This window comes from Zootoca vivipara, chromosome 15, assembly GCF_965207765.1.
Source record: "Zootoca vivipara chromosome 15, rZooViv2.hap1.1, whole genome shotgun sequence".
Classification (NCBI taxonomy): Eukaryota; Metazoa; Chordata; class Lepidosauria; order Squamata; family Lacertidae; genus Zootoca; species Zootoca vivipara.
In genome coordinates this window covers 2,442,498-2,468,346 of record NC_142598.1, presented here as the reverse complement: position 1 = coordinate 2,468,346, position 25,849 = coordinate 2,442,498, and the positions used below count along the sequence as shown (strand labels likewise).

The window sequence follows — 25,849 nt, the reverse complement described above, 5'->3', positions numbered from 1 at the left end:
GAAGGATCATTCCTTCCCAAAGATGACTCATTGGCAAACTGTGGTTTGGAGGGAGCCAGTGTTCACATCTGCGGTGGATTAGAATGGTCCTTCTGGTGAGGGCAGGGAATAATTATTTTATCCAATAAAAGACTACAGTTACAGTAACAGCTTACAAATTGGTCTTTTGCAAAAATGTAACTAGAAACAGGGAAGTAGTTTTGATTCCAGATTTTGAAAAGTTTGTTTCTCCTCTCTAAAAAAGAGTTATGAGTTTTGTTGGTTTCAAGACCATAATTCAGTTAAGTTTAGGCAGACTATCCTGTGACTTTGGTGCCACAGGGGTGGCTTGTTGGTGTTAAAAAGGATCCCCCTTTCCCTACCCCAAGATATGTTATTGATTTCCTGCTCAATCCAGCTTAACTACAGTTTGGTGCAATATCTGAATTGACAAACATTGGTTAGCAATTAGTTGGTAAACCCAGTGCTTTTTTTCTTAAAAAATGTTTAGGGGTACTCTCATTTTCTTACTCATATTGAAATACTGCCCCTCAATGAGGCCAAACTTAGATTCACAAAATGTTTAGGGAAATGTATACCCCTGCATTCCCCCCCCCAAAAAAAGCACTGGGTAAACCAGAACAAGAAACTGGTTTGATTGGGGTGACAGACTATGGTTTGGAATAATGTCTCAGTTGATAGCCATTTCTTGATGATCATCCTCATTTGGAGGATGGGAAGGTAAATTCCCCTGAGGTAAATTGGCTAAACAGCCTTTGTTCTGTGGCGTTGAGATAGTAAAATGGACTGTGAATCAGCATGCTGCTGAATAGTATAGTTGCCTGGAAGGGAGAGCAGGAGATGGTGCTTGTGGGCTCTCCAAAGGCATCTGTCAGGCTACTGTGGAAATGGACTACAGTGGTACCTCATGTTGCAAACGCGCATGATGGAATGCGGCGCTTCTGTGCATGCGCAAAGCGTGATTTAGCACTTCTGTGCATGCGCGCAGTTTTATGGACGTGCGGAACCAGGAAGTAACCCGTTCCAGGACTTCCAGGTTCAGTGCATCCATAACCTGAAAAGACACAACATGAAGCGGACATATAATGAGGTATGACTGTATTCAGCTAGATGAGCCTTTAGTTTGATCCAGCAGAGCTCTTACTTAATATTGATCAGAATCCTGGGCTCCTTCAGGAGGAAGGGTGATATATAAATTCAATATGTATATAATATGTCAGGGGGACTCCCTACAGGGAGCCTCCCCACATCATCCTGACCAGCGCTAGCAGCGGGTCAGGGGAAAGCGAAATGGAAGAGGAAAGGCTCAGCGAGGCATCAGAGCCCTGGCAATGCTTGGGGGAACAGATGGTAGAAGAAGGGCTCAGAGACGTATCGGAGCCCCTGCACCACTCTGACCATCTCGGGGAGGAGGGACGGCTCAGGGATGTGTTGGAGCCCAGGCACTGTCCCAGCCAGCAAGGGGAATAATAATAATAATAATAATAATAATAATAATAATAATAATAATAATAATAAATATTTTTTTATTTGTACCCCGCCCATCTGGCTGAGTCTCCCCAGCCACTCTGGGCGGCTTCCAGTCGAATATCAAAACAATACAGCAATAGCACAATTACAAAAGTCACAAACAATACATAAACCATATCAAAAAATACACAACCGAATGGAAAACAATTTCGACATAAATCAAAATCTAAAACTAAGAATACATCCTTAATACAGTTTAAAATAACATAGGTAAAAAATAACAGGAATTTTAACAAAATACAAAACAAAATGGAGCCCTCTCTGCCCAGCAGCGGCGGCGGCAAGAGTCCTTTATAAAGCCTATCATGCCCCGCCCTGGGCCAGGTGGTGAGTGGCAGGACTGGGGCCCTCAGGCACTGAGCAGGGAAGAAGGGTTCGGCACATCCGTAACCTGAAAAGACAGAACCCGCAGCGGACATATCACGAGGCATGACTGTATTTCAACCAACATAAACATGATGTGTCAAAATATAATTGTAAGTCGGAGTGTGTGTGAAACCACCTCTCTCTTTGCTATCAATCGTATTCTTATGTTTTATCCTGGGTTTTCTCCCCTGCCAAATAAACTTAGATAGATCTTTCTGCCATTCCTTAAAGGTTCATGTATCATTGACTATAGGGACTGTCTGTAATAGAAATAGCATCTTTGCAAATCACGGACCTGTCCCTAGTAATCACAACACAAACTGAAATGTAGATAAGCCCTAAGTATACGTAATTGAATTTGGTACCCATTGAAAAATGGGACAAATTAGTTGTGACTCAAATCCCATTTATTTCATTGGAAACCAAGTGCAACTAACTCAATCTGGATCCAACCTATGTCTCTAAATAGATTAATCAATGAATTACCTGCTTATAGTTACATATATTAGCCTATTACAAAACATTTGTAATATGAGTTTTTGAATTGTGATATTGAAGAGAATGTGAGAGAACTTGTGTTTTAATAAACAAAAGCTACTATTAAAAGGCCGTATTTTTCTTTTTTCTTCCATATTATAGTAATGCACCAGCACCAAAACAACCTCAAAAAATAAAGAAAGCATGTCTTTTAATTTTCAGCTTCATCAGTTTTACAACTGGGCTCCACCAGTAAATCAGCTTAATCCTTTGGTAATGAATCTGTTGATTAATCCATCTTAGAGTGTGCAACCCTGCTATTTATATGACTAGAAGGCTGCCTGTAAATGAATGTAGTAGCTGTGAGTTGTTTTCTTCCATAATGGGATGTGGAATTTTCATGCATATTTATAATTTGAAAACAGAGTAAGAGAGCCAATGAAACCCTTTAATTTCAGAACTTCCTGCCTCAGTATGAATTATACATTTATTTATTTTTTGCGGGGGGATACTATTTTTTATTTAGACCCCAGAATGGTTAGATTTTGGCTTTTACTTTCACTCCTCTAAAACCCCCCTCTACACCATACATGTGAAGTAGTATCCCACTTGTGGTATCCTGGGAACTGTAGTTTGTTAAGGATACGATTAGGTGACCCCCCCATATCCCTCACAGAACGCAGTTTCCAGAGTTCACTGGGAAGAGGGATCGAGGGTTAGTTAAACCCTGAGCTCACTCACCACCTTGAGCTGCTTCTGACTCTTTTCTTCCTCCGGCCTTTTGTGCTGATCGTTACTTTCTTTTCGCCTTGACTTCTGCTGCATTTTGTTTCAGCCAGCGCTACTGTGTGTGCAATGCCCCCTTGGTGCGCCAGTTCCGGAATCCAGACACTATCTTCATCTTGGCTTTTGCCATCATCCTTCTTAATACCGACATGTACAGCCCCAGTGTCAAGGCGGAGAGGAAGATGAAGCTGGATGACTTCATCAAAAATTTGCGAGGTAAGCAAGAACAGCACTCAAACAATCCTTTCTGGCGTTGTCTCTTGCATTTGGCTCCTCGGGATAACATGGTTGGAATCCCAAAGGAGTCCCATACTTCCCTGGGAGTTCAGGGAAAGCAAAAAATGTGTCAAGGATAAAATGCAGCTTCCCAAAAGCCGTGTGTGTGTGTGTGTGTGTGTGTGTGTGTGTGTGTGTGTGTGTGTGTAACCCAGCAGGTTTCTTGCCATTGTGGCTAAAAAGGCAGCTTGCAGGTGCATGGATGAGGCCTGCTAAAATCTCAGAAGCCAGAGAGGGATCAGTAGCATACATTCCAAGTGTCCTGATTTTCCAGGGACAGGCCTGGGGCTACAGAATCTATCCCAGTTTCATTTCACCTCTGGCAGGAAGTGAACTCTTTGGAGACTCTACCTGGCGCAGGACAACCCCTTTATCTCCCGTTCAGCTTCCTGCGAGTCACTGGCAGGCTGTTTGACCGGCTGCTCTGGGCACGGTGAAAGAGAGGCAGGAACGCCAACTTGGAAGGGATTTTTCCTTACCCTCTTTCTGCTCCCTTCCGCTACTCCTACTGGGTTCTCATTTTCTCCCAGCTCCATAGAGCTCTCCTTTCCCTCCTCCCCTCCTCCCAGCATCCATATTCTGGGCCCTTTGTTTTTCGGCCTACAGCCTGGAAGGTTTGAACGGGCGGAAAGGCATTTCTCAAGAGGAGATCTTTCTGCAGACTCATCAGAGGAGTCACTGGGCCCCTGTGCCAAGGGGCCCTGACTCCTTTGCCCTGACTCCCACAGCAGCAGCGAGTCCCTTAGCTGCGCAGGTGTGGGGGCCCTGAAAGGCCAGCTCCAGCGCGCCAAGGAAAGGGGGGAAGGGGACCCCATGCAGGATGGCCCTCTTTTGCTCTTGAAGGACTGGCCTCTCTGGGACAGACTCTGGGCCTCCCTCCGTCTGCCACAGGCCCTCAGGGCCCCTTCAGCAGGAGAAGGAGAGCAGCCATGGCCCCAGTGGGGCTGGGAACCATCTGGCCAGATGCACAGGAGAAGAGAAGGAGGGCAGACCCCTCTCCTTCCCTCTCAGACGCCATCCATCGGCAGCCCCTGATGCTACTGTCAGGAGGGGAACTCTGCAATCCACTGCACCTGCTGTTCCTGACTCTTCTCTCCTTGGGCTACAAAAATAATGATGGTGGTGATGACCAAGCAGTGACTAGTTACTTCAGCAGAACAGCCATCAGCCTCCTATTGAAACGAGAAGCACAACCTAACTTAAAGTGCATCGTGCTAGTGTGCCTTGTGGTATTTTTAAGGCACAGAAAATGAGGGTGAACCTTCCTCGCGGACAATCTTTCAGATCAAAGGGAAACTGTTACATGCACTTACAGATTGTATAGGAGGGCCAGGGATGGATGGAGGGAAGGAAGCATGCTTTATTCTTTATTGTCTGTGCAGTCTTACTTTCTTGCAGCACCACAGATATAATAATCCTCAGGATTTAGCTCACAACTTCTGACCCTGTAAATCTACATGTTGTGTCTTGGCATAGATGTTTTCTATAATTCCATTTCTACCCTCTTTCCTCTTTATTATTTCCCTTCATTTTCAGTAGAGTAGGCCATGCTTGGGACAGGTGGGCAACCTCACAAGCCCTGTGATTTTCTAAGCCAATACAGTACTGACCTAATTATGTTGGTTATGTGGATAGTAAAATTCATTTCCTCACAAGTGAAAACTCAGTTCCCACACTTGATTCCACTCATCAGCTTTATAATTCTAACAAGAAGCCTTCGTTAGTATTTCAGAAAGGACCCAGCATCTGGAAGATTGTTAATTAAGGCTGAAGACAGATAATTGTTTTTTTCAGAGTCCTGAGAGCAATTGAATAGGATTGCTACTTGTGATGCAGATGTCCAGGAATTAGGTACATTATATGATCTGTACTGGGAGGGCTTGCACTTCCCACAAAGGAACACATTTGTAGTTTGGGAGTACTCCTCAGGTGGAATTCAGCAGCATGCTAAGGAGATCATTCCATCAGCACAATGATGTTTGCTTGCCAGACAAAATATCTCCCCTCTACTCCCCCTGCACACTGTTCTAGGGGTTCTCCCTGTTGAAAAATGGGGTGCCTGCAAGCCCCTAGAACTCTGAGCGTCCTCTGGTACACGCAGCTCTGGAAAAGGCATCTCCCTTCTCTTCCAGTGTGCTCAGTTACATATACCGGATGGTATATGTACACTTCACTTCTGGCATAACACAGCAAGAAGCGTGAGACATCGTAGAGCTAATCTACTACAGTGGTACCTCTGGTTAAGAACTTAATTCGTTCTGGAGGTCTGTTCTTAACCTGAAACTGTTCTTAACCTGAAGCACCACTTTAGCTAATGGGGCCTCCTGCCACCACTGGAGCACGATTTCTGTACTCATCCTGAAGCAAAGTTCTTAACCTGAGGTACTATTTCTGGGTTAGCGGAGATGGTAACCTGAAGTGTTTGTAACCCGAGGTACCACTGAATTTATTTACACACTATGTACAGACAAAAGCATAATGGCGTCCGTTCTCTTCAGCTGCAAGAGAACAACAGGCACAAGTAAAAGTGAAAGTACGTTACAAAGTACATGCAGCGGAAGAGATAGGACTGTCTTCCGTTTCCCACACTCTTCTCAGACAGGCATGTGATTTACACCAATCACAAATGCAGCATCGGAGGAGTGAAATTGCTACCCTCCTGAGCAGATTTGGGGAGGGGGGGGAAGTGCCATTGCACTAGAGGGAGTCCTTGTGCTGGCTTCTGCTAGTGCAACATCTTAATTGAATCCAGCCCTTGTCACTGAAGTCTCAAATGGTTTCTGTGGCTAAAAGTGATTATGCCCAGTAACTCAAAGCAGGGTTTTTAGCAGGGCCGTCTTAAGCCTATCCAGCGCCATCCCTCCAGCGCCCCACCCCCAACCCTTTCCTAGCCGGAAAACCACCGGGTCACTTTCCGCAGGAGCCTCTGGGCTGGTGGCACTGGGGCTCAGAGGACCGTCAGAATTGTTATTATCCTGACACGTGGAAGAGCCGGGCTCGGGAGCAGCCGAAGCTCTTTCTGTGCTGCTCGCTTCCTGCGCTTCTCTCTCTCTTTCTGCGCGGCTCGCTTCCTGCACTTCTCTCTCTCCCCCTCTCCCTTGCCTGCCCTGCAACAAACCCTATGCGCTGACGAGCGCGGCACATTCGCCTTGGCGCAGCTCACTTTTGGGTTGCTGCTCCGGCTGCTGCTGCTGCTCGACTGCGCAGGGAGCACAAGGGATGCTAATCTCGCTTGCGGAGAGATTGGCAGCGGCTGCTTGAATGGATTCGGGGGGTGGAGGAGATGGAGGAGTGGGAAACGAAAGTGGAGGAAGAGTTACCTTTGCATGGCGGGCTTTTGTATTCTTGCTTGGGTAACCATGGCAGCATTTACAATGGGGAAGAGCCACAGAGTGGCGGGAGGAGAGCAGAAAGCTCCCTCCGGAAAGTGCGCGGAGTCTTGGCCGCCGAGTTGTCCCCGGGGTCACCTCTGATGGCCCTGCTCACTGGAGATAGAGGCGCCCGCGTTGCCTGGCCTTTCTCCCGCGCGAGGAACACACGGCAGTTTCCCCCGCAGCTGCCAGGCTCTGAGGGGGAGGGGACGGGGAGGCGGAGGAAGGACCGTGTTCCTTCTCCGAGGCCAAAAGTAGAACTGTGAGGAGGGAGTTGGCCAGCTTTTGATACCAGTGACCATGGTATCCTTCTGGACCATCTAGGCGGGTTGGGAGCTGGGGGCACAATTATGCAGTAGTTCCACTCCATCCTCCTTGGCCGTGTCCAGAAAGTGGTGTTTGGGGATGAGTGTTCAGACCCCTGGGCTCTCACTTGCAAGGTGCCTCAGGGCTCTATCCTCACCCTCATGCTTTTCAACATCTATATGAAGCATCTGGAAGAGATCATCTGCAGGTTTGGGCTGGGTGTTCACCAGTACAGTGGTGCCTCGCTAGACGAATTTAATTCGTTCCACGGGTCTATTCTTATAACGAAAAATTCGTCTAGCGAATCCCATAGGAATGCATTGCATTTTTTTGATTATTTTTTTTGCCCATAAAAGGTAAAGGTAAAGGGACCCCTGACCATTAGGTCCAGTCGTGACCGACTCTGGGGTTGCGCGCTCATCTCGCATTACTGGCCGAGGGAGCCGGCGTACAGCTTCCAGGTCATGTGGCCAGCATGACAAAGCCGCTTCTGGCAAACCAGAGCAGCACATGGAAACGCCGTTTACCTTCCCGCTGTAGCGGTTCCTATTTATCTACTTGCATTTTGACGTGCTTTCGAACTGCTAGGTTGGCAGGAGCTGGGACCAAGCAACGGGAGCTCACCCCGTCACAGGGATTCGAACCGCTGACCTTCTGATCAGCAAGCCCTAGGCTCAGTGGTTTAACCCCATTCCTGTGGGAAACCGTGATTCGCAAGACAATTTTTTTGTAAAATGAATTCGTCTTGCGAGGCAACCTCCGCTAGAAAAATCCTTTCTTTAAGCGAAATTTTCGTCTTACAGGGCGTTTGTTAAGCGAGGCACCACTGTATGCGGATGATACCCAGCTCTACCTCTCATTAAATCAGAACCAGTGAAGGTGGTGAATGTCCTGTGTGAGTGGAATGTCCTGTGTGAGTGCCTGGAATCCTGACAAGACAGAAGTACTGTTTGGGGGGGGGGGACAGGGAGCAGGTGGGTGTGGGGAACTGCCTGGTCCTGAATTGGTGGAGTTGGTGGTGACCCTGTGATGGGGCCTTTTTAATGGTGGTTTCCAAGTGAGGAATTTGAGAACATTCCTGATCACCCAAGCATTTGGTGGCTGCAGAATACTGTCCAGTGTCCTAGGATCCCTGAGATCATTGTATGAAATACTGTTTTTCATTGTAATTGTTTTTAGAGAATGCCTTTAAAAAAATTATGGATGTGTTTGCCACCCTGGGCTGCTTTCGGAAGGAAGGGTGGGATATAAATTCAATCAGGCAATTAATCATTGTGCAGTAGGCATCCCACCTTCACCCCTGGGAAACATGCTTTTATAGTGTTTCACAAACATTCCATATTGCTTTTACTAAAAAGAGATACAAGGTTTGCTGTTGGCTTATTAAACGTGGCATGTTAGGGTGAAATAAATCACAATCCTTTATTCAGTCATAATGCTAACCTTCCTGGTTTGTTTACACCCCTTGTGCAAATGAAAGACCAAAGCAGAAGTGATCAGCCTGTGTGCACAAGCAGATGCAAGCCTGGCCAGTAGTAGCATCAGATAAGTCATTCATTCCTCCAACCTCTGTCTTCAGTAATGGAGTAATATTATTACCCTATTTTGTAGGGCTGTTGCAAAGACTCATGGGAATATCCTATGGAAAGCACTTCGAAGAGCTGCTTTTGCTTTTGAGAGTGACTAAATCTGGCAAAGTCTTTCTCTGCAACCTCTTTTGTTGTTGCTTCACCAGGGGTAGATAACGGCGAGGACATTCCCCGTGACCTACTTGTAGGGATTTACCAGAGAATTCAGAGTCGGGAGCTGCGCACCAATGATGACCACGTATCTCAGGTCCAAGCAGTGGAGCGAATGATTGTGGGCAAAAAGCCGGTGAGTGGGAAGAGGCTGTCTGAGGAGATGGATTTGGGCTTACGGAAGGTTTCTGCCCCTCTTTCTGGCTCCACTCCTAACATTTTCTGTCTGTCTGTCTGTCTGTCCCACCCAGGTTCTCTCTTTGCCCCACAGGCGCCTGGTTTGCTGCTGCCAGCTGTATGAGGTCCCTGACCCCAACCGGCCACAGAGGCTTGGGCTACACCAGAGGGAGGTCTTCCTCTTCAATGATTTGTTAGTGGTAAGGTCAGGGAGCTAAGGCTTTAGTGGTGGAGGGAGGGTTGGAAGATGGATGGAGTGGCTTGTTTTGAGCAGATTTGGCTGCCCCACCATGCACCTGCTTTGACATGCCTGGGTGAAGCACGTACCTTGTGGACATTGTCACAAAAATCTTCAAGATTTCTTGGAAGAAGCTATGACTGCTAAGCTGTGCTTTATACTTACTTACTTACCTGCCTGCCTGCTGCCTCCTGGTTCTCTCCCACAGTGCTTTTGTGGTGCCACATGGCCATTGTCATGAGGTAATAGGCTGTCTCAATGCAGGAGACTGGCTAATTTTAAAAAAATGTATTCGTCAGTAGCACCACATTGTAAAGAAAAGGACTGTGGATAAATTAAATTAACGAATCTATTTTAAACATCCATGCCACATTATATCCAAGCTCCTTCTGAGCTCCCCCTCTGCTCTGAAAACTTCCATAAGAAAATACCTTATGGGTTGAACAGACAATAAGAGCAAATAAGTTCTTAACTTGTAGGTTGGACTGTTGCAACTCAGGAAAGAAGCAGGTTTCAGCTAATTGGGTGACTAATTCTGAGCACTGTGCTTGGGTTAGTGAACAGTTACCTCGCTGCTCTCTCTACTCCTCATTGATCCTTTGCTTTCCCACTGCATCTCCTCACAACATTTAGGTGACAAAGATATTCCAGAAGAAGAAGATCCTTGTGACATACAGTTTCCGCCAGAGCTTCCCTCTTGTTGAGATGCAGTTGCAGCTCTTTCAGAATTCATGTGAGTTTCTCTTAACCATAGGTCATGATACAGGAGCCTAGAACCCAGGGCTCAACCGGCACAACATACTAACAGCTCTCCCAAATTAGCATCTTTTCTCCATTCTCTCCACTGAGCTCTCCTCAGTGATCCACATTGATGTTGTGCCTTCGGCCCCATTCCTATTGTGGACCTCCTTTCTGCTTGCTCATGCCTTTGTCTGTAGCTGGAGACGTCCTGGTTCCCCATCTCAGAGCAAACCCTTTGCCCGGGCCCAGCTCTGTGTTGCCAGTTACCCGCATTGAAGGGGAGGGTGAGTAGTGGGGCCCACAGTCACCCAGCATCTCACTCTCTGCCACCCAGATTACCAGTTCGGGATTAAACTGCTCTCAGCTGTTCCCGGTGGGGAGAGGAAAGTCCTGATCATCTTCAATGCCCCCAGCCTGCAGGATCGGTTGCGCTTCACCAGTGACCTGCGGGAATCCATTGCTGAAGTGCAAGAGATGGAGAAGTACCGTGTGGAATGTGAGTGATGGGCAGGGATTGTTAAAGGACAGGAGGCATTAAGAGGGGGCATGGATACTGTAGGAAGGGAGGCAGCAGGGGGGATAATGGATGAGGGTTGTGGATGGCATCATTGGGGCAGCATCCAACAGCCCAGGTGGTAAGCAGATAGTAGGCAGCTAAGTTTGCCAGAGTGGACTGGAAGACATTCAGACTGAGGGACAGTGGACCGGCCCCCTGCAGAAAAAGTTTGCTGACCCCTGGTGTAGTGGTTAAGAGCGGTAGACTCCTAATCTGGGGAACTGGGTTCGCGTCTCCGCTTCTCCACATGCAGCTGCTGGGTGACCTTGGGCTAGTCACACTTCACTGAAGTCTCTCAGCCCCACCAACCTCACAGGGTGTCTGTTGTGGGGGAGGAGGGGAAAGGAGAATGTTTGAGACTCCTTTGGGTAGTGATAAAGCGGGATATCTTTTTTTTTAATGGAAAAAAATAAGCTTTATTGAAGTTAAAATACACATTTTTTGTTTTTTGTTTGTTTAGTCGTTTAGTCGTGTCCGACTCTTCGTGACCCCATGGACCATAGCACGCCAGGCACTCCTGTCTTGCACTGCCTCCCGCAGTTTGGTCAAACTCATGTTCGTAGCTTCGAGAACACTGTCCAACCATCTTGTCCTCTGTCGTCCCCTTCTCCTAGTGCCCTCAATCTTTCCCAACATCAGGGTCTTTTCCAAGGATTCTTCTCTTCTCATGAGGTGGCCAAAGTATTGGAGCCTCAGCTTCACGATCTGTCCTTCCAGGAAGCACTCAGGGCTGATTTCCTTAAGAATGGATAGGTTTGATCTTCTAGCAGTCCATGGGACTCTCAAGAGTCTCCTCCAGCACCATAATTCAAAAGCATCAATTCTTCGGCGATCAGCCTTCTTTATGGTCCAGCTCTCACTTCCATACATCACTACTGGGAAAACCATAGCTTTAACTACACAGACCTTTGTCGGCAAGGTGATGTCTCTGCTTTTTAAGATGCTGTCTAGGTTTGTCATTGCTTTTCTCCCAAGAAGCAGGCGTCTTTTAATTTCATGACTGCTGTCACCATCTGCAGTGATCAAGGAGCCCAAGAAAGTAAAATCTCTCACTGCCTCCATTTCTTCCCCTTCTATTTGCCAGGAGGTGATGGGACCAGTGGCCATGATCTTGGTTTTTTTGATGTTGAGCTTCAGACCATATTTTGCGCTCTCCTCTTTCACCCTCATTAAAAGGTTCTTTAATTCCTCCTCGCTTTCTGCCATCAAGGTTGTGTCATCTGCATATCTGAGGTTGTTGATATTTCTTCCGGCAATCTTAATTCCGGCTTGGGATTCATCTAGTCCAGCCTTTCGCATGATGAATTCTGCATATAAGTTAAATAAGCAGGGAGACAATATACAACCTTGTCGTACTCCTTTCCCAATTTTGAACCAATCAGTTGTTCCATATCCAGTTCTAACTGTAGCTTCTTGTCCCACATAGAGATTTCTCAGGAGACAGATGAGGTGATCAGGCACTCCCATTTCTTTAAGAACTTGCCATAGTTTGCTGTGGTCGACACAGTCAAAGGCTTTTGCATAGTCAATGAAGCAGAAGTAGACGTTTTTCTGGAACTCTCTAGCTTTCTCCATAATCCAGCGCATGTTTGCTATTTGGTCTCTGGTTCCTCTGCCCTTTCGAAATCCAGCTTGCACTTCTGGGAGTTCTCGATCCACATACTGCCTAAGCCTGCCTTGTAGAATTTTAAGCATAACCTTGCTAGCGTGTGAAATGAGCACAATTGTGCGGTAGTTGGAGCATTCTTTGGCACTGCCCTTCTTTGGAATTGGGATGTAGACTGATCTTCTCCAATCCTCTGGCCATTGCTGAGTTTTCCAAACTTGCTGGCATATTGGGTGTAGCACCTTAACAGCATCATCTTTTAAAATTTTAAATAGTTCAGCTGGAATATCATCACTTCCACTGGCCTTGTTATTAGCAGTGCTTTCTAAGGCCCATTTGACTTCACTCTCCAAGATGTCTGGCTCAAGGTCAGCAACCACACTACCTGGGGTGTACGAGACCTCCATATCTTTCTGGTATAATTCCTCTGTGTATTCTTGCCACCTCTTCTTGATGTCTTCTGCTTCTGTTAGGTTCTTACCACTTTTGTCCTTGATTATGGTAATCTTTGTACGAAATGTTCCTTTCATATCTCCAATTTTCTTGAACAGATCTCTGGTTTTCCCCATTCTATTGTTTTCCTCTATTTCTTTGCATTGCTCATTTAAGAAGACCCTCTTGTCTCTCCTTGCTGTTTTTTGGAAATCTGCATTCAGTTTCCTGTATCTTTCCCTATCTCCCTTGCATTTTGCTTGCCTCCTCTCCTCCGCTATTTGTAAGGCCTCGTTGGATAGCCATTTTGCTTTCTTGCATTTCCTTTTCCTTGGGATGGTTTTCGTTGCTGCCTCCTGTATAATGTTACGAGCCTCCATCCATAGTTCTTCAGGCACTCTGCCCACCAAATCTAAATCCTTAAACCTGTTCCTCACTTCCACTGTGTATTCATAAGGGATTTGATTCAGACTGTATCTTACTGGCCCAGTGGTTTTTCCTACTTTCTTCAGTTTAAGCTGGAATTTTGCTATAAGAAGCTGATGATCTGAGTTACAGTCAGCTCCAGGCCTTGTTTTTGCTGACTGTATAGAGCTTCTCCATCTTTGGCTGCAGAGAATATAATCAATCTGATTTCGATGCTGCCCATTTGGTGATATCCATGTGTAGAGTCGTCTCTTGTGTTGTTGGAAGAGAGTGTTTGTGATGACCAGCTTGTTCTCTTGACAGAACTCTATTAGCCTTTGCCCTGCTTCATTTTGAACTCCAAGGCCAAACTTGCCAGTTGTTCCTTTTATCTCTTGATTCCCTACTTTAGCATTCCAATCCCCTGTAATGAGAAGAACGTCCGTCTTTGGTGTCATTTCTAGAAGTTGTTGTAGGTCTTCATAGAATTGGTCAATTTCACTTTCTTCAGCACCGGTAGTTGGTGCATAAACTTGGATTACTGTGATGTTAAAAGGTCTGCCTTGGATTCGTATCGAGATCATTCTGTCATTTTTGAGATTGCATCCCATTACAGCTTTTGCCACTCTTTTGTTGACTATGAGGGCCACTCCATTTCTTCTACAGGATTCTTGCCCACAGTAGTAGATATGATAGTCACCCGAACTGAATTCGCCCATTCCCTTCCATTTTAGTTCACTGATGCCCAGGATGTCGATATTTATTCTTGTCATCTCATTTTTGACCACATCCAGCTTACCTCCACTCATGGTTCTTACATTCCAGGTTCCTATGCAATATTTTTCTTTACAGCATCGGACTTTCCTTTCGCTTCCAGGCATATCCGCAACTGAGCGTCCTTTCGGCTTTGGCCCAGCCGCTTCATCAGCTCTGAATCTACTTGTACTTGTCCTCCGCTCTTCCTCAGTAGCATGTTGGACGCCTTCCGACCTGAGGGGCTCATCTTCCAGCGTCATAACTTTTATATGCCTGTTGTCTTTGTCCATGGAGTTTTCTTGGCAGGGATACTGGAGTGGCTTGCCAGTTCCTTCTCCAGGTGGATCACGTTTAGTCAAAACTCTCCACTATGACCTGTCCATCTTGGGTGGCCCTGCATGGCATAGCTCATAGCTTCTCTGAATTATTCAAGCCCCTTCGCCACGACAAATAACTTAACAAAATAAAACGTTAAACAAAACAATACTAATGAAACTCTAATGATAAACAATATTGGTTAAACAAATAACAAAGTAAAGAAATAATAATTACAAGTTTGCCAGAGTGGACTGGAAGACATTCAGTGAATAGGATAACTTCTCCCACTGGGCTAGATAAGCAGGGCCTTTTGAGTCTTTTGCCTCCTCTTCCAGGGGCAGGAACTACCCACCCTCCAGTTCTGCCCTACTTCTGGTCAAGTTAGCAGGTTCTTTTTTTTCTCTGTGAGGAAAAATTCCTTTGTGGTTTCTCTTTTGCCTTAATTCTTGCTTCTTCTGTGTTGTTTATTGTCTGTAGGAGTTGGCTGAGGTCGGGTTTTGTTTTGTTTTGTTTTTGGTGTCATGTTTGCTGAGCCATGTTTAATTGATATCCTGCCACCCCCACTGCTGCCACCCATGAGTGAGGGGCAGGATTCTGAGGGTTCTCTTTTGAAAGTCCCCAGACACAGGGAATATTTCATATTGCCTTCTCCAAGTGTCATGAGTGGGGTCATCATCAGTGCTCAGTCCACAAACCTTTCTGAGGTTTTCCCCAGGAAAAGGGAATTTCCTAAATTTATGTCATGGATAATAATATATATTTCTAAGGAAATTAAAGGCTCTATCCACAGGGCATTCTACACATAAGTGCAAATGCAAGCACCTTCCTAAGTGACATGAAGGGGGCAGATCTCACAGGTCTCAAAGCCCATGTTTTCTGCCATGGGGTTTTTCCTCTCATGGGTACACTCTTGCATTGACAAAGAGATTAAAGACTCAATATGCTAGTCTGTTTTTTTCTGCCTACATCTTGACAGTTCAGTTAAATAAAGTGTATGTTATTAATGCAAAATAAATTTTCCTCATTCCTTTCTTTGATAGATAGTTCCTTTGGAGAGTTTTGAAGATTTTAAAAATAGAATCAAGGACAAGAAGATGCTTTCCTCCTTCTATTGCTTAATTAAGAGGAACAGCAACCCCAAGCTTTCTAGTACTCCATTACATCCTTTCAAATGGTAGTTCAAGTATGGGATGGCTGGCACTGCGTTGGCCCCCACGGCGTGGCAGGATCCTGCCACTGTGCAGAGGTTGAGAAGCTTATATAGCTAGAGAAGCTGATACTAAAACATTCAGAAGTATTGTTAGCTGAATGTACAGTGGTGCCTCGCAAGACAAAATTAATTCGTTCCGTGAGTCGCTTCTTCTTGTGATAACTTGTGAAGCGCGGTTTGCCGTGGCAAAAATAAAAAACAAACCGCAAAAAATTGTCTTGCGAAGCACAGCCATAGAAAACTTCGTCTTGCGAGTCACCAAACACATTGCAAAACGCTTTCATCTTGTGAGTTTTCCGTTGCACGAGGCATTTGTCTTGCGAGGTACCACTGTACTGGTGTCTTTAGGCAAGTCCCTTCTCCTCTTATCAGGATTCAGTCCCTTTGGGCAGAGGTGATTTTTATAGCTCCATTTTAGCCCAGGTCTCCATGGTTTCCAGATCTGCTGAATCTGTTGGCACATGAATCATGGAGGCTACCCCTTCTCCTGGATCTTCTCAGTTAGGGTCCAGTGTTCTATCCTCACCCAGACCTCTTCCACCTGACCGCTTGGAGGCTGAAAGGATCTGGTTGACCTCACTAGATTTTGCTGGCTTCCAGAAGGGCATCAACCAAATGTATTTACAGCACTACCTGGAAGTCTTACCTGTCTTGATGTTCCTGGTCTGGCTGGATCCTCTCTCACATGACATTTATGATTTTCTTCCATTTCTTCAGGAAGGGATAAATAAGGGACTTAGCACCATCACCATCAAAAGACAAGTGGCCTCCTTTAGCAGTGTTTTTTCTTGTCTGGATGAGGATCTGTTTCTTTCCATCTGATGTTTAAATGTTCTCTCTGGGGGGTTATTTGTCCTGCACCCTGATCATATATAGATTCCTTTCTTGGAATTTAAATTGGGTTCTCACAGCTTTCTTGAGTCTGCCTTTTGACCCCTTAGTTCCTAATCCAAAAATTTTAACGTCAAAAATTGTTTTCCTAGTAGCCATTACTTGGCTCATTGGGTTTCAGAGTTGGGGGCCTTGTCCTCTGACCCACAGCTCTGCATTTTTCATCACAATAATTTGTGTTCAGTTTTTCAGAGAAACCAAAAAGTGGTGCTTCATTCTTTATGTCCCCTTCATTCTCTTAGTCTTTTGGAGTGTGAATTCACATATTTTCGCTGTCTTGGTTTGAACGAGAGTTTAAGTGTTGTGCTATGTAATTTCCAAATGCAAGCTACTGGTATGTCTGTTTTGACATAGTTTTTTGTGCTGGGCATAGTCACCATGGCTGTGCTTATCTTGTGGGGGTGGGGTGACATTATCATCTCTGCCAGTTAGTTCTGGGGGGCAGGATGGCTCCTCCCTTGGAAGAGGAGGCAAAGGATTTGAAAGGCCCTGCCTATCCAATTCAGTGGGAAGAGTCATCTTACTCACTGAATAGCCTTCAACCCACTCTTCAAACAGAAATTCATGGGAAGCACCACTTTCCATTTTTTGAAAAGAAGCCCTGACTCAAATAATTGAGAGAGCCAGTGTGGTGTAGTGCAGGGGTCCCCAAACTAAGGCCCAGGGGCCGGATGCAGCCCAGTTGCCTTCTCAATCTGGCCCACGGACAGTCTGGGAATCAGCGTGTTTTTACATGAGTAGAATGTGTCCTTTTATTTAAAATGCATCTCTGGGTTATTTGTGGGGCATAGGAATTTGTTCATATTTTCCCCCCAAATATAGTCCGGCCCCCCAAAAGGACTGAGGGACAGTGGACCGGCCCCCTGCAGAAAAAGTTTGCTGACCCCTGGTGTAGTGGTTAAGAGCGGTAGACTCATAATCTGGGGAACCGGGTTCGCGTCTCCGCTCCTCCACATGCAGCTGCTGGGTGACCTTGGGCTAGTCACACTTCACTGAAGTCTCTCAGCCCCACTCACCTCACAGGGTGTCTGTTGTGGGGGAGGAGGGGAAAGGAGAATGTCTGCCGCTTTGAGACTCCTTCGGGTAGTGATAAAGCGGGATATCAAATCCAAACTCTTCTTCTTCTTCTTCTCTTCAATTTTGGGGCTGCTAGGCTAGCCTGAATTGAGGTTTGTAATAAGCCAAGGGGGATGAGAAGAGGGTTTGAGAGCAGAACTGTGTGCATTACACAATACTTAAGTGATTCTAGTCCTCAGTGCTATTGAAAATGGATATGAAAATGGGTGGTAATAATAATAATAATAATAATAATAATAATAATAATAATAATAATATTTTTATTTATACCCCACCCATCTGGCAGGCTTTCCCCAGACACTCTGGGCAGCTTACAAAATATATAAAACATAAAAAAGCATCAAACATAAAAAACTTCAGATGCCTTCTAAAAGTTGTATTGTTCTTTATCTCCTTGACATCTGAAGGGAGGGTGTTCCACAGGGAAGGCGCCACCTTTGTGATTTCCCCTTTCTTCCATTTCTTATCCATGCCCTTCTTACATCTCAGCCCATCTGTAAGCTGCTTTTGCAGCCAAACCAGTTTCTTTAGATGCCTCCCACTGTTCAGGGATGATGGGTATTGTAGTTCAACAACATCTCAAGGGCCACTGGTTCTCTTTCCCTGTTTCAAATAAAACCCTGCAAATGATTCATGATTTTTGTTTATTATTTCCAAACATCATTTGCAGACTCCTTTGGTGTAAACTGGAAGCAAGTCCTGTTTGTTGGGGGGGGGGGGCTGATGAGCATCAAACAGATTGGCCCCTAAATCTCACTGCCTCTCTCTTTTTCTTCTACACACAGCGGAGCTAGAGAAGCAAAAAGGAGTGATGCGCCCCAATGCCTCCCCCTCATCTGGGCCCAAGGATGCAGTGAATGGGACCCTGACTCGCAGTAGCCTGGAGGATGCCTACACTGTGGGAGAAGGGCTGAAGCGCAGTGCCCTCAGCAGCTCCCTTCGTGACCTCTCTGATGCTGGTGAGGGGCTGGGGGTCAGGACTCTGGGATCTTTCCATGGCTCCAGGAGGGGAGAGCCTGGTAGGCTTCAGGCTGGGATGAAGATAAGGAAGGAATTTCTGGGTTTATGCTGATGAGAACTTTAAAAGAAACATCACTAGATTCCACAGGAACTAAAATTTGTGACAGGTCTTGGGATCTTTCTAGCATGCCAGGCTTTGCCAGGCATCCTTGAGGGCCTCTAAGGTAGACCATCACATGAAATCACTGGCGGCCCCCTCCGTGTGTTAGAGGCCCCTGCATGCCTCTAGTAAAGCTTTGTGAGCCATTTGGGGTTCCTTTTTTGTAGGTTCCAGACTTTGGGCCATTTCATACCAGTTACCTGGTAGGGCATTTTTCTAGGCTACCACTTCAGGGTTTAGATGTGGAGGTTGCTTATTTGAATGAAGAAGTAAAATCCCTACATGTAGGAAAGTGGCATGCCATGGAGAAGCCTAGGCTGAAACTTCTCCTTGGCATGCTAGTTTTTATTTGCTGATGTCGACCACGCAGTGCCACTTGCAATATGCTGGAGCAAGGGTTAACCAGAAAAGCCTTTGCCACTTGATTCCACTGAAGACTCGTCGTCTTTCACATGGATGTTTTGGTGGCATCCAGATTTTTTTAAAAAAAGCTCAGTTCTTCTCAAACTTTGCTTGATTTTGGTTCCACTCCAAAAACCAGCCCATCTCTAGAATGTAATTTTTGTGGCTCCCTCTACTGGCTAAAAAGAACATGCATTTCATCCACCATCATTTTAATTCTAATCCACACATCTGACTAAAAAACATTGAGCCCCGGGATTTGGGATTGGTAGTGTTGATTGGGTGGGGCAGGGTGGCTGCTGTTTGCTGGTGACTCAGTACTTTTGGTGAATGGATGTGTGTCTCTCTTGCTTCTTGGAGCCAAACTGATTGTGAGGAAGGGTGCTTCCAGACCACCTGCTTACTGAGCATTCTGATTTGTTCACAGGGAGATTATTGCCTAATGCTGCCTATCCCATCCTGAGAGGTTAGATGGCATTGCATCAAAGCAAGCTCTACCCCACACATTTTCCTATCACTTCCCTTACTGCTAAAGTCTGAACTTTTCAGGAAATGGGTTTGTTGCACAAGACCTCTCACTCAGCTATAATTGTGCAGCCCAAATGCATTGGTCTGTGATTGAATCCCACCTAAAATAATGGCTTGGAAGTGCCTGAAGAAACCGTGTGTGTGTGTGTGTGTGTGTGTGTGTGTGTGTGTGTGTGTGTGTAAAAGGGGGCAGGGCACTGTCAAGGGCATACTTACTTTGACACAGATAATGGCACAACAGCAGAATAGGCCCCCTGCTTCCTAGAGGCCCATAACACCATGGCCACCCTGCATCTGACTGAAGTGGAACAGGGGCAGGAGACTCTCTGTATTTTAGCTCTTGTCTTCTGCTAACTCTTCCTCTGCTCTGTTGCTGTGCTTTGTGGGATTGGGTTGTGGGATGGCTGGGGGCTCTTGGCCTGGGCTCCCCTTTTTTCCTCCCCTCCAAAGTGGGAGTGTTGGCTGTAAGGGAGGGGGAGGGTGGAGTTCAGGTCTCGCTAACCCCTGCTCTGTTGCAGGCAAGCGGGGCCGCCGTAACAGCGTGGGATCCTTGGACAGCACAATTGAAGTAAGTGGGCTGGTGGAGGAGGAGGAGGAGGAAAGGGAGCCAGAGATTGAGGGTGGGGAGGGACACAGGTGGAGTTTCCCCAAGCCTTCCCACTCTCTGCCTTGCAGCCTCTCTGTTCTCGTTCTCTCTCTCTCTCTCTCTCTCTCTCTCTCTCTCTCTCTCTCTCTCTCTCTCTCTCTCTCTCTCTCTCTCTCTCTCTCTCTCGCAATTACTTCCACTCTTAGCAGAGGAAGGCACAGAGGTTTAAGGGATGTGGGAAGTCATTTCTTTGGTGCAGAAGACTTGGCTGGCTCATCCCAGTCTGAATTACTTTTAGTTAAAGCCAACCCTTCTTCAGACAGGCAGAAAAGTATGGCCATCTTTGAGTATCAAGTCCTAGCCCCATAGGTGTGGGGGAATTATAGGAGCCAGTTGTCTAATACCCCATCTTTCTCTGTGTGTGTCTCTCTCTTTCTCCTTTCTGCTTCCTCTCCCTCTTTCTTTCTGTTTCTCCACCCTCCTACGTCCCTCCAGGGGTCTATTATTAGCAGCCCACGCCCCCACCAGAGAGTACCACCGCCTCCCCCTCCTGAGGAGTACAAACCCCAGCCTCGGCCCCCCTCAAACTCGTCGTCCTTCCTGGGCTCCCTTTTTGGCAGCAAGCGTGGGAAGGGCCCCTTTCAGATGCCCCCTGGCCAGGCCTCAGCCTCCTCCTCCTCAGCCTCTTCCTCTCACCACCACCCTCATCACAGCCACCCGTCCCTCCTGGATGGCAGCCAGTCCAAGCTGCAGGCCCTCCATGCCCAGTACTGCCACGGCCCCTCTGCCCAGCCCCCTCCTCCCTACCCTCAGCAGCCCCCTCCTCCCCAGCAGCCAGCCCCACCCCCACCCCCTCTAGCCCTGCCCTCCAATCCCCTGCCTCCCCAGGTCCAGCGCTACCACCACTCCCAGCAGCCCCCGCTTTCCGCCCCACCACAGAAGCAGGCGGTCCCGGCTTTCCCCACCCCACAGCCTCACCACCACTACACCCTCGGCCGGCCTGTCCAGCAGAAACGTGCCCACCAGATGGCTGCTGCTGCTGCTGCCTCCCAGCACCCCCCTTTCCTCCATGGGCGCCAGCCCACCTCGCCGCTGCCCCTTTACAGCCCTGCCCCCCAGCATGCCCTGGCGCACACTTACCCTCAGCAGCTGCATCAGTCTGGGGTCAGTGGGCAGCAGCACACCCTGCATAGGCCCCAGGCCCCAAAGCACTTTATCTTCAGCCACCACCCTGCCCAGCTCATGCAGCGGCCGCCTCCGCCTCCCGGCATGGGGCCCTACCCTGGACACCATGGCCACCCTGTGCATCCTGCTCAGCAGCACCATGGCCAGCCTCCGATGCCCCCTCCCCATTCCCCCATCCCCCCGCACCCTTCCTACCCACCCCTCCCACCTCCCTCCCCTCACACGCCCCTCAGTCCCCACTCTCCAGCTGCCCCCACCTCCCCACTGCCCCAGCACATCACCATGCACCAGGGGGGCCCTCAAGCCATGCCCTCCCAAGGGCCTCCCAACCCAAAACAGAAGCCAGTGAACAGAATCAGCACCGTCGTGTGAGGAACACCGACACCACGGAGTTGATAGGTTATAAATATATAAATATCAGAGCTCGGGGCTTCTCCCATCATAGCTGTGAGGTGGTCAGGAGGGGTGGGGCCCAGTGGGTGTCTAGACCTTTTTGGCCAGTCCCCTTCTTCCTCCCCACTCCATACCCCATCCCTCTTTTTCCTAGGATCAGAACTGAGAGAGGGCATCCTTCCAACCAATGCCTCGGAAAGGAAGAAATCGGGATCTGCAACCCCATTCGTGGCCTGAGGGTGGCGCTACTTAGCGCTTGGGCTTTTCTGTTTCCTTCGTGTCAGAAAATGGGGTGTTTGAGGACTATGCGGCAACTTTTCAGAGACGTGCTGAAAACATGAGGTGCAAGAGAGGGGGAATCTCTTCCGCATTTGTGCAGCCATTGTGGTCTGTTGTCCCACAGAGTGTTTCCCCTTGGACTCTCCCCTAAATGTGCTGCAGATGGAGATGGTATGGTGTATGTATACCTCATTCATGCAAACAGCATACGAAGCAGTAAAACTGTTTCCAGGTGGTCTAAAAAACCAGATGCCAGGGAAGATTCCCACCTCTCTTCCCTGATATGCTAGCTGGGGGAGGGGGGCATTTGGCAGTGCAGTTTCCCCCTGCAGTTCAAAGTGGAACAGTCCAGGAACAGTTTAATTGCACCATCTGCTGTTTTTGTGCAAAGCAAGTCAGACATGCTAGTGCCAGGGACAACTTGTGCACTTTGAAGGCATAAGAATAAGCTGTAGAGTGGAACTTGAATGGCTGATACTTCTTTTTTGCTCCTGGTGTTTGACTCTGCACCAGCATTTGCCCACCTACACTATGTCTCTGTGAAATGTTAGCCAAGTAGCAGGCAGTCCCCCATGGCTGCCTTCTGTGTGTCTTGTTTACATAGCAGGTGCCATTTATCAGACCTGCCCAAAGAGCATTATTTCAGCTCAGAAGGATGACCGAAGGAGAGCCTCTTGCTCCCCACTCCCCGTCTAACTTAAAATATCTGACTGCTCCAGTTTTTAATAGCTGTGAATGAATGGTAGCAAATGGCCATGGCGAATATTGAAAACAGAGCAGCAAATTAAAGGTGGGTATGTTCCAGAGCAGGGTTTCCCAAACTTGGGTCTCCAGCTGTTGTTGGACTACAACTTCCATCATTCCTAGCTAGCAGGCCCAGAGGTTAGGGATGATGGGAGTTGTAGTCCAACAATGGCTGGCGACCCAAGTTTGGGAAACCCTGTTCTAGACCCACAGTTCTGTTTGCAGCTAATTCCCCACTTGGGGTTTGTTGCCACAAAAGGCTAAGCAAGCTTTGCTACTGTATTGAACTCTTGATTGATCGTCTAAAGGAACTGGCTGAGGCCCAGTTCACACAACCTAGGAACCGCTTCTCTGCCACTTCTTTCAGGCTGCCCTGATAAGCATTGTGATGATGAGTCTGCTGGAGAAGCTGCTACTGCCGTACTCCCAGCCACTGTTAAGTGGGCCATAGACACGCATCCAGGCCAATGGCTCTTCTGCCACAACAGCAGCAGTTCTTAAAGCTGTCTCTAGCATGACTTATTTTTTAAAAAGCAACGCTCAGTCCATCTAAAGCACTATTTCCATTCGTTTCTCAGGGCTCAGCCCTGAACATCCCCAGTCAATTGAAGATGGGAATGTAGTAACTCTCAGCTATACAAAGAGGGGCAAAAATAGTTACCAGGTCTCTCTTTTTTAAAGCCATGTGGGCTCCTGGGCTTGACGTAAGCATGTAGTGGTTGCATGGAAGAGAAGCCTTGCTCTGTGCCAGCAGAGTCTGGCACTTTTTATCTTTTTTTTTGCAGGTGGGAGCAATGCCTCCCTTATCCAGGTGCTCCTGTTTGTGTCCACCTTGCCTACCAAGTGGCAGGGGTGGGGAGCGGAGAGAAGAGAAGAGTCAGCAAGGAAGGGCAGCTGCAGGCAGATCCCTTGCTTCACAGTGAAAGGCACTGCAAACGCCTTGTGGGCCAGTGTGCCCTGGCACAGGGCCTGCACAGATTGCTTCTCTCCTTTCCTCCTCCCCAAGCCTTTTAATGTTTTGCTGCCTGGATGCTTCCAGCATGCTTTCTCCCCACCCCTGCTTGGTGGCATCTGTGGTGGTCACCAGGGGTTTTATCTTTCTGAGGGATAGTTTTTCAGTTTTATAAAGTAGCTTTTTCCACTTCTCTGCCTGTTGGCTTGTTCTGTAGGAGGGAATGGAGACGGGGGCTTTGGTGCTCCTGGGCATTTTGCAGAAAGGAGGCTCTCCTTTTTAGTTTGCACCGAGTTTATGAGTTTCTGCTGTTTACAAGGAAGGAAGGAAGGAAGGAAGGAAGGAAGGAAGGAAGGAAGGAAGGAAGGAAGGAAGGAAGGAAGGAAGGAAGGAAGGAAGGAAGGAAGGAAGGAAGGTAATATGTAGAGCAGGGCAGATCATCAGTATTTTGGGGAAACTTGGGAAGGAATCTGTCTTGCCCTCTCAGTTCTTATTCACAAAGGGCTATTCTTACTCCCTTCCCACCCCTATCATGGGGTTTGCACTGAAAACATTTTAAAAGGGTGGGGGGGTGTTATATATTCTCTGGATAAATTCCCTCACTGAACTGCATAGAGAGGAATATAGGGTGTAATTGTCTCCTCCCACCCAGTTTGTTCTTTTATCCTAGGGTGTTTCTCTGCCTGCCAAGAGGGGAGAGAAACTACCACTGCCACACACACTGGTTCCTCGGGAGCTTAGATGCACTTTAACCCCCTACTTCCTCATTCCTTTGCTTCTAGAAACAGATGGGATCCCGTTTTTCCTGTCCCAAACCAAGCTAATGGAGCCCATCCAGGCCTAACCTTTCCTCTCACTCTCCCTTTCCTAAAGACATTCCCTTGAGCCACCACCCTCCCCAGTCTAGTCCGACTCCTAGGTGTGGGTGTTTTGACTCTGGGCAAAGGGATATGGAGGTAGGCTCAAGGGTGCCAGAGGATGATTTCAAAACATGAGAGTTACAGTGCCTCGTCTGTATATTTTTAAGGAGATGCTATGAATGTTGGTGGAAGAAATTATTTTACATTTTAAAGTAGTGCTTCTGATAGTGGAAGCACACTATTTTTCTAAGTAGAAAAGTGGAGGCCCAGCCAGAATAGTGATGGGCAATGGATGACCCTCTCTGAAGGCAGGCTCTTCTTTCTGCAGTGTGTGAGCAGAAGGACCCAGCTTCAGAGGCAGCAAAAGCTGGAACCTTATAGGAACCAGAATTATTGAATAAATCTAATTGTTTCTGCACATTACACATGCGTTTCCTCAAGTCATGCCCGTGTGTCACATCAACCAGTTTTAGGAATAACCACTCAACAAGAGCAGGCAGGATTTCAGGCCTCTAGCTCTTTGGAGGATGGGGAAAAATAATCACAGAGGACCAGTTAAGGAACGGTTTTAGGAGGCTCACTGACTTTCAGCCTCCATTCCTCATCTTCTCCATCCTCCGCTAATTGACTCCACAGCCTTGGAGGAACTGAGGAGTCCTGCCTGTACTGCGAGGAGGTGGTGGTGGTGGTGGTTGTCGCCCTGCTGTAGTTGCTCCCAGTTGCATCCTGCAGGGCTTGGGCTCCCTTCTCCTTCCTTCCTTCCTTCCCTCCCTCCCCCCATACTCCATATCAGATCTTCCCACCCTTTGCCCTCCCCCCAGCATGCACTTTATCCCTACCCTGCACTGCACTTCCTGTGTTGGGTTTGTTGCTGTACAGAGATTCCTGTGTATATATTATATATTATAAATAGCAACCTCTTAAGAGAGGAGGGGGTGTGTGGGCTCCAGCCCATGTATTTTCTGCAGCATGGGCCACCCCCTGCCCTTTCTCCCAGAGTTCATGGCTGGAAGACTCCAAACTGACTGCATTTTATTTTTATTTTGTTTCTTGCTGTCTCCCACCCCCTCACCTCTGGTCCACTTTGTACATAAGAAACTGTATATTTGATGCTTCATAAATTGACCAAATGTCCTTGCTGTGTGAAAGGATGTCTTGTGTGTTATTTTAAGATTACTGGGCATTTTGGGGGGAGGGATGGGAAACAGAGCAGTGGTCCTGCAGCAGAGTTCCTCCTTGTTCCATAAACCAGCCTAGTGCTCTCTGGAGCTAGTAGTATTTTCCCACCTGGCGTATACTGTTTCAGAGTGTAGAGGAGATGTGCATAGTTCACAAGAGCCTGCCAGGGCAGCAGGAGCACCACAGAAACAGCAGGCTTTCTCCAAAGCTGTACATTTACCATAAATTCAGTATGACAGGTAGCCACAGAGTACTGACTACTGCTAGAGGGCGAGTCACCTTTTGTTTAACCTTTCTAATCCTTGTGACTGGAAATAAGCTATGTGAGTGTTGAGACATTCAGTCTTTTGACTTAATTTAGAA

General features: G+C 47.4%; 1 protein-coding gene across 4 annotated transcripts in view; it reads left to right on the top strand.

Annotated features, from left to right (window-relative positions):
• Positions 1-25,455, top strand: part of IQSEC2 (IQ motif and Sec7 domain ArfGEF 2) — a 175,772-nt gene extending 150,317 nt beyond the window's left edge. For all 4 annotated transcript variants that reach the window (XM_060269213.2, XM_088658800.1, XM_060269215.2 and 1 more), the window contains 8 exons: positions 3,209-3,375; positions 8,848-8,987; positions 9,103-9,228; positions 9,900-9,999; positions 10,342-10,503; positions 18,044-18,217; positions 19,827-19,876; positions 20,390-25,455. In XM_060269213.2, the coding sequence (XP_060125196.1) occupies positions 3,209-3,375; positions 8,848-8,987; positions 9,103-9,228; positions 9,900-9,999; positions 10,342-10,503; positions 18,044-18,217; positions 19,827-19,876; positions 20,390-21,451 (1,981 nt within the window). In that variant the 3' untranslated portion in view covers positions 21,452-25,455. The remainder of the gene's footprint in view (positions 1-3,208; positions 3,376-8,847; positions 8,988-9,102; positions 9,229-9,899; positions 10,000-10,341; positions 10,504-18,043; positions 18,218-19,826; positions 19,877-20,389) is intronic.
• The last annotated feature ends 394 nt before the right edge of the window (positions 25,456-25,849 follow it).